This window comes from Ursus maritimus, unplaced genomic scaffold (assembly GCF_017311325.1).
Source record: "Ursus maritimus isolate PB19 unplaced genomic scaffold, ASM1731132v1 scaffold_11, whole genome shotgun sequence".
Lineage (NCBI taxonomy): Eukaryota > Metazoa > Chordata > Mammalia > Carnivora > Ursidae > Ursus > Ursus maritimus.
In genome coordinates, this window is record NW_024423453.1 from 39,760,109 (window position 1) to 39,768,134 (window position 8,026).

General features: G+C 40.1%; 1 protein-coding gene, 1 long non-coding RNA gene and 2 other non-coding genes across 6 annotated transcripts in view; 3 read left to right on the forward strand and 1 right to left on the reverse strand.

Annotated features, from left to right (window-relative positions):
* The window catches only part of LOC103658014, a 35,197-nt gene extending 31,915 nt beyond the window's left edge, over positions 1 to 3,282 (reverse strand). The window contains exons 1-3 of one of the 3 annotated variants that reach the window (XR_567015.2): positions 3,146 to 3,282; positions 2,517 to 2,615; positions 506 to 1,635 (exon numbers count right to left, since the gene is read on the reverse strand). This is a non-coding gene — a long non-coding RNA (uncharacterized LOC103658014). Of the gene's footprint in view, positions 1 to 505; positions 1,639 to 2,516; positions 2,616 to 3,145 lie in introns of those variants that run through there. The other 2 variants (XR_567016.2, XR_005833900.1) reach the window with 2 other exon arrangements.
* A 67-nt stretch (positions 3,283 to 3,349) lies between these two features.
* RPS3A (ribosomal protein S3A) lies at positions 3,350 to 7,409 on the forward strand. The gene is made up of 6 exons (XM_008685470.2): positions 3,350 to 3,510; positions 4,162 to 4,265; positions 4,623 to 4,810; positions 6,149 to 6,357; positions 6,947 to 7,056; positions 7,235 to 7,409. Exons 1-6 carry the CDS (start codon positions 3,449 to 3,451, stop codon positions 7,354 to 7,356), a joined length of 795 nt encoding a protein of 264 aa, XP_008683692.1. The 5' UTR covers positions 3,350 to 3,448; the 3' UTR covers positions 7,357 to 7,409.
* Positions 5,374 to 5,446, forward strand: LOC121101939. The gene has a single exon (XR_005833974.1). It is a non-coding gene; the product is annotated as a small nucleolar RNA SNORD73 (small nucleolar RNA).
* On the forward strand, positions 6,661 to 6,729 carry LOC121101940. Its single transcript, XR_005833975.1, has one exon. It is a non-coding gene; the product is annotated as a small nucleolar RNA SNORD73 (small nucleolar RNA).
* Positions 7,410 to 8,026: the final 617 nt, after the last annotated feature.

Genomic DNA, 8,026 nt, shown 5'->3' on the forward strand with positions numbered 1-8,026 from the left:
GTGTGTGTGTGTGTGTGAGAGAGAGAGAGAGAGAGAGAGAGAGAGATAGATCATGAGCAAGGGGGAGAATAGAGGGAGAAGCAGACTCCCTGGCTGAGCAGGTAGCCTGACATGGGGTTCGATCCCAGAACTCTGGGATCATGACCTGAGACGAAGGCAGATGCTTAACTGACTGAGCCACCCAGGTGCCCCAAATATTAGTTTTCAAACGCAATGACCAGTACACAAAGATAACTAGAAACTAGACTCCACTCAGAGAGCTGGCACAAAAATAGACAATAGAAACAGACTGACAGAAAAATGCAGATACTGGAATTATCATACAGTGACTATAAAACAATTACCCTTACTGGCTTAAATCTATATGGAAAATGCCTTCAAAGAATAAGAAACTACAAAGTGACATAAATTGAAAAAGAACTAAATTAACCTTTTATAAATAAAAGACATGGTAATCAAAATTTAAAAATCACTAGATCAATTTAAGAGTTTAGTCACAGTTGAAAAGAAAATCAATAAAACAATTGGACACTTTACTAGGTTTGATGCAGTCTGACATTTGTCTGTTCCATTTTATTTGATCTGAGTTTTGAAATTCTCAGATGGTTGAGACCCAATAACCTGATTTCACATGCCCTGTGCTGTCTTTCATTCAACATAATTAAATTAAAACAGATAATTGCACCATTTAATGTAACAGTGTCAAGGAACATAATTCTTCTAAAAAAGCTTTTATTACAAAACAGAGGATTCAAATATGTACCTCTGACAAATCCCTTAGGTGCTGGTTTTGCTAGAAGAAACTAGATGCAACTGACTTCATTACTGCCTCCTCTGTGGCTTTTCTACTCTTGGGCAGAAAGAGGAATCAGACTGGGAAGAAGACAAGTTTGGTTTTTATTCTGGAATAGGTAGACTTGGGGTCTATAATATTTTCCACTGGGAAGATTTTAAACTAGTGAACTGCCGCCTATGAAGTAAACTTAGGTCAAAGTTACTATAAGTATAGAATTAATAAAGAGAGTTTATTAGACTCAATATTATATTTAGAAGGACTCACTGATTTCCACTGGTCACTAGTTTTCACCAGTCTGCAGTGAGGCAAGAAAAATAGGGTGTAAGGAGGTTTTCATAAAGTTGATTTATTTATTTACAAGGACTGACTTTTTAGAGGATATGTCCTTTATTTTTATTTTGGGGTCAAAATATAATTTAAAAATGAAGTGATGCAGATAGTAAATGGCAGTTGTCTATTGTTTTTTTATAGGTTGGTAAAACTTAAAAATTGCAGTTCTATTGGTTCCAATATTATTTGGAAAATCTGGATTGATCCACGAAGTCCAAAAGACGGGGAACACCAATGATGTCATCTATCTCTTACTTGCTAATCCAACAAATATTTTGAGGGCCTATGATGTGCTAAGAGAAGAGGGTACAAAATAAGAAAATGACTGCATGGTCACTTCTGCTCACAGTAAGAAAGGAGCAGGTTTAATCCATAGTTACGAAGAAGTTAAGCAGTTCTAGGCCTCTGGGAACAGGTCTGAGGGAAAGCCTATTTTTCTGGGTACTCGATCTCTTAATGAAAGAAGGAATGAGGCTGAGCGGTCTTGAATACGCACAGGTATTTGCTTGCTGCTGAGGGAAAAGGAATGAAAGAGAAGAGAAAACCATTTAGGGTAGGGAATTTTATTTTACTTATTAATTCTTAAGGTTTTATTTATTTGAGAGAGAGAGCACAAGGGGATGGGGCAGAAGGAGAAGCCGACTCCTCACTGAGCAGGGAGTCCCTCGATCCCAGGATCCTGGGATCATGACCCGAGCAGAAGGCAGATGTTTAACTGACTGAGCCACACAGGTACACCAAGGGCAGGGAATTTTGAACAGGAGTTGGGGGACCTGGTAAAGGACAAGATGTAGTAATGATGAAGAGATGAGGAGGGCCAGATAAAAGAGTTTTTGTTGGCTTGGCTACGGACTTTATTTTTTTTTTGTTAAAACTGTGGTAAAAAACAAACAAACGAAAAATCAAACCATGGGGTACCTGAGTGGCTCAGTCAGTTAAACGTCTGCCTTCAGCTCAGGTCATGATCTCTGGGTTCTGGGATGGAGCTCCTGCTCAGCAGGAGTCTGCTTGTTTGCCCACCCCCCATGTTTGCTTGCTCTCTCTCGCAAATAAATAAAATCTTAAAAAAAAAAAACCCAAACCATAAAATTTACCATCTTTACCATTCTTAAGTGCACAGTTCAGTAGTGTTAAGTATATTCGTACTGTTATGAAATAAGGACTTTATGCTATAAGCACCTTAGATTAATGGGGAAAGATTTCAGGATAGGACTGGAGATTTAGGAAGACTGGATAGTGGGAGTAGTAGGAGGTAGGGGATGGAGGTTAGGAGGACTGAAAGGGATTACAGGGTTAAATGTTTGTGGGGCCTTGTGAGTGGGAACTGGTTTCTGGCTTGGTCACAGGGTTTTTGCCAGAGGGGAAGTTTAGAGACCAGAACTCAACATACCTTTGGCTGAGTACCAGACCTGTATGGGCCAGCTTTCCAGGGGCTGCACCACTTGAAGCTTATGAGCCACAGCTAACCAGGATGTACTTTGTTAAACCCCTAAAATTAAAAAGATTTTTTTTTCCATCAGTTGCAAAAAGTGAAAAGTTTGGCAATCTCCAACTTTTCTTGAAAAATTAAAATATATGGGACAGTGGAATCATAAGTCCCTCAAGGAAACAATCATAATTCATATCAATGTATAATAAACCTATAGGAAAGTACACAAGTATGTAACTTGACGTTCACAAGTGAACATTCCCCACTAACCAGCAATCCTATCAACATGCAGAACATTACTAGTATCTCCAAAGTTATTTAATACTGCTTATTTAAATCCTACTAACTTATTCAATCCTACTAATTTATTTATCCTACTAACAATCTTATGAGGCAGATTATATTACTATCGCCTTTTTAAATACGAAGAAACCGAAGCATAGATAAGTCACCAGGCTAAATATTGAAACTAGCATTTGAAATTGGATCTGCTGTCTGATTCCGAATCCCATACTCTCCAGAAAAAACAGTGACTTGGTAAGTTCGCTTTTAACAACGTGGAGAGGCTGCCTCCCGCCACGGAAACTTACTTCCGGGCGTCAGAGCCACGGAAAGCACCGACCACCAGGGGTTCGCAGCTTCTGCCTTCCGCGCCAGCGACCGCCCCTCCCGAGCGCAGCATCCAGGAGAGCCGCCCGCGGCGTGCTGCGCAGTCTCCACACACGTGAGGGCGCTGTCGCAGCTACAATCGGAGTGCCTCTTTCTGTTGTCGCGATATTCTAGAGGCCGGAAAAACGCAAGATTGAAGGTCACGTAGATGGCACGCCTCGCCCCGTACGCCTAAGTTCTCGCGTGAGTTTTACTTCCGCCCTTTTGGCTCCCTGAGCAGCGCAATGGCGGTCGGCAAGAACAAGCGCCTTACGAAAGGCGGCAAAAAGGGAGCCAAGAAGAAAGTGTAAGTGTCTCCTGTCTTGGCCCCCAGCTTTTTGAGGTCATGTTGGGCTCGGCAGGCGGGTTCTGGATGGCGGTGTGAGCCGGATGGTGAGGATATCAGTTGGATTGCGAGGGCCGTGCCGGGTTGGTAAACTGAGAACGGTGGCCTGGCGGGTACGGGTACTGCATCTCCATGGGCCGGCTTCTTTCCTTTGGCCTTCTGGGCCTTGTGGGCTCCCTGGCCTTGTAAATTTATTCCATTCCCGTCCTCTCTTTGGGCCAGGTGGGACGCGTGGAGTTCCTAATGAGCTTGTTTGAGTCCCTGAAGAGCCAGGGTTACCAGTACGTGTCTTCATATACCAGTAGAGTTCAAGAGACGTGCGTGTTATTTGGAGGCAAGGCTCCTTGTGTAGCCGAAGAACCGATGGGTTGGGGAGCGTGTACGTTTATGGTATAATTTTACAAAGTGTCCGGTCTGTGTACAGTGAAGCTGATACCTATCGTAGGGAAGAGCTAGGTTTGCACCCCTCATCTCACTGAAGGGAGTAGTTACTTAGACTCCAGTTGCTTACATGCCAGTTAGCCCTTTAAAATCATCAGAATGAGGAAAGTTTTAAAAATTCAGTAAGAATTACGTGATCTGCGATAAAACTTATGTGTTTTTAAAATACAGGGTTGATCCATTTTCTAAGAAAGATTGGTATGATGTCAAAGCACCAGCTATGTTCAACATAAGAAATATTGGAAAAACACTAGTCACAAGAACTCAAGGAACCAGTGAGTATTTTATTGTTTTGTTTTTTAAATCAAGGTTTACTGGTGGTTGTATGGTGGGAGAATTAGGGAAATAGCTCTCGGTTGCAGCTCTGGCCACGGTGGTGCTTTTTTGGTACAACATTTGTAGAAGAAAGGTGGTGCTTTGAGAATTACTAAGAAAATGTGCCTAGGTACTTCTGAGTTTCGAGTAAGCACTGGCCTTAAGTCATTGGTTGCCACATGGATTTGGTTAACAAAAGTTAAGTTCTTTATACTTTACCATTAACTCTCTAAGTTCAGCTTTATGCATGAATGTTCTTTGTTGGCTTGACTTTTGTGTGGTTCCTAATGTTAGTAAGACAATTTCTTGTTTTATAGAAATCGCATCTGATGGCCTCAAGGGTCGTGTTTTTGAAGTGAGCCTGGCTGATCTGCAGAATGATGAAGTTGCATTTAGAAAATTCAAGCTAATTACTGAGGATGTTCAGGGCAAAAACTGCCTGACCAATTTCCATGGCATGGATCTTACCCGTGACAAAATGTGCTCCATGGTCAAAAAATGGCAGGTGAGAACAAAAGTTTCTTAGAGTGCGTGGTGCTTTGGCGTTCATGGCCAGGGATACCCTGTTACGAAAAGGAGCAGCAAATGTGACTGAAGTAGATTTCATTTCAAATCCTTGATGTTTTCTAGCTTTTATTGAGTGCTGACTCTGGGATTGGCACTCTTGAACTTGAATAAAGGGGTAAGCAAGCCATGATCCTCCTATTTAAGTGGAGTTCAAGATTTATTTGTTTGTTTTTTTCCAAGTTTTAAAATTGGGTTTATCAGAGTTGCTAAGAGTGGCAGAGACTGGTGTGAGGTTGGAATCTTTACTCCATTTCCCAGTTGTGTTCTCTTTGGCAAGTAACTTAAAGCTTGCTAAGCTTTGATTCCTTTATCTAAAATGGTAGGCAGGTAAGATCATCACTTCTTGGAGTTATGAAGATGAAATAAAAGAGCCATGTGAAGATGCTTTAAGGACAGAACTTGACACAGAGCATTTAGAAAGCATTGTTACTACAGCCGATAATTATATTGGTTCAGATGTGTCTGGCTAACCATTCAGTTTTGGGCTGTTTTGTATATGGGAATGAATGATGACAAAATGTTTCGGTCCCAGATGATACATATTGATTATACTGTTACATTTATTTCTGACATTCCCTGCAGATTTTATGGGTGAGTTTCTGGAAATGTTCTAAGGTCCTTTTGCCATAAGGGTATTGCTCATTTCTTCAGTATACAATTTACAAAATGCAAAGGAGGTATTTCAGTTTTTCTTGCTACCTAAGGTAGTTTTCGTTTTTTAACTGGAGGCAAAAATATGAGTAGTTAGTGGATTTTTTAATACATTTTAGCTGTGAAATTGAATATTTAATCGTCATCAGGCTTTAGTTTGGATCATGAAGGACATTTAAAAATATATGCATTTAGTGTTATAGCAGTATTTCACCTATTCAGACACATTTTCCTAAAAAGGAATAAGTGTAGACTGGAGTCTATAGAACTGGTTTTCTTATCACGCAGAGGTGTACAGTTGGTTGGTGGGAAGGGTAGGCTGTTGAAGGCTGGCATGTGAAAGATATGGGGCGGTGCTGTGCTATTGAGATGGGGATAGAAGTGTTACCTAGGGAATAGAGCTGAGAGGACTTGGTATTTATTTAATTAGATATGAAGGATAGTAAGATTTGGAGTAACTGGGTAAGTTCACTTCAAGGAAGTTAATTCTGTAAATTAGGCATGTAGTTTCTGTTACTTTATATTGTATGAGTACTTGGTTTTTCTAGCGTTTTTATGTTAGAATTGGAGGGCTAAAAATTGGTAACATTAAGACGTACATCTGATAATATCTTTTTTTCACTAGACCATGATTGAAGCTCATGTTGATGTCAAGACTACCGATGGGTATTTGCTTCGTCTGTTTTGTGTTGGTTTTACTAAAAAACGCAATAATCAGATTCGGAAGACCTCTTATGCTCAGCACCAGCAGGTCCGCCAGATTCGGAAAAAGATGATGGAGATCATGACCCGAGAGGTGCAGACAAATGACTTGAAAGAAGTGGTCAATAAATTGTAAGTGTTTCTTTTCCTCACACCACATAACCCTGAATTTCTGCTTATCCCTCAGATGAAGGAAAGCATATGAAACAAGGTGGAGTCAGACCTGTGTTTAAATCCTGTCTGAAACTGTCTGGTTGTATCCCTTAAAATGAGAACATGTTAAGTGCTCAGTAAATGTGATTTGGTTTCTTTATCCTTATTTGAATGAAGCAGTCTCATGGCAGATACTGAGACTTGAAGCATAGGAAATGCTTTTGTCTTAATTAGAAAATACACTGTATGGGCAAAACTTCTCCACAGTCAGTAATGTATGGGAATAGATGATGACAAGATGTTTCGGTCCCAGATGATGTGCACTGATTTTGTTAACATCTTTCTGATGTTCCCGTGCAGTTGGCTAGGAGGGTGGAATAGAAAAGGCAGAAAGCTCACATGCTAACTTTCCTGCTAACTACTTGTATAATTCGAATCGTTTAACCTCCACCTGTAAAGGGGCAGTAATAGACTGTGTCGACTGTCTTACATGAGGTTTTGAGTGGATTAAATGACGTGGGTATTAGTATGTATAAATTTATCCATTTCTGTCTTTACTGGTTTGTAGGATTCCAGACAGCATCGGAAAAGACATAGAAAAAGCTTGTCAGTCTATTTATCCACTCCATGATGTCTTCGTTAGAAAAGTAAAAATGCTGAAGAAGCCCAAGTTTGAATGTAAGTGGAAAATCATAGGATTCCTGAGAAAAATAATGTGTGGCCAGATACATTGATGTCTTGTTTTTTTTTTAAGTCCAGATTATGGTTTTTTTTTTTTTCTGTCATGCCTATGTAATATTGAAGATCATTGTTTTAAGATAATGGTGTACTATAACATTTTCTTTCTTTCTTTTAGTGGGAAAGCTCATGGAGCTTCATGGTGAAGGTAGTAGTTCTGGAAAAGCTACTGGGGACGAGACCGGTGCTAAAGTTGAACGAGCTGATGGATATGAGCCACCAGTCCAAGAATCTGTTTAAAAATCAGACATTTAATGGTGACAAATAAAAAAAATCTTATTTGTGATGTTTAATTTTCTGATGTTTCTTTTTAAATATTGTAGGCTTGGTGAATCAGATATTCTGAACTGAAGGTGATGTGAACTGTTGTATGGAGTTTATCCATTGCTCTGCATTACTGAATAGCTGCAAAAGGGTAGTGATCCACTTTAAGCTGTAGTGATCTGGATGGAAGTACTACAGAGGGTTAGTAAAAGGGAATCTTTTTTAACATGCTGTATGTTTTTAAATGCTTTTTTTTTTAAGTTTATTTGACAGAGAATACAGGCAGAGGGTGAAGCAGGCTCCCGACATGGGACTCGATCCCAGGACTCTGGGATCATGACCTGAGCCGACACTGAACCAACTGAGACACCCAGGTATCCCTTAAATGGTTCTTGAACCATCTGGAAGGCTTGTTAAAATATGGCAGGGCCCTGCCCCCAGAGTTTCATTCAGTAGTTGTAGGGTGAGCCCTGAAAACTTTTTTTTTTTAAACTTGCATTTAAACAGTTTCCAGGTTATGGTGATGGCCAGGACCACAGTTGGAGAACCACTGTGCTGGACTGATTAATGGGAAAAGCCTGTTAAATTTTTAGGGTTTTTTTTTTTTTTTAAATCCAAGTGTTCTTTTCCCTATAGCAGCAAAATG

Excerpts from the sequence above, each read along its gene's own strand:
- RPS3A (XM_008685470.2), top strand. The coding sequence starts at position 3,449 with ATGGCGGTCGGCAAGAACAAGCGCCTTACGAAAGGCGGCAAAAAGGGA. Across the intron at positions 3,511-4,161 it reads AAGGGAGCCAAGAAGAAAGT|GGTTGATCCATTTTCTAAGA; the intron begins GTAAGTGTCTCC and ends TTTAAAATACAG. Across the intron at positions 6,358-6,946 it reads AAAGAAGTGGTCAATAAATT|GATTCCAGACAGCATCGGAA; the intron begins GTAAGTGTTTCT and ends ACTGGTTTGTAG.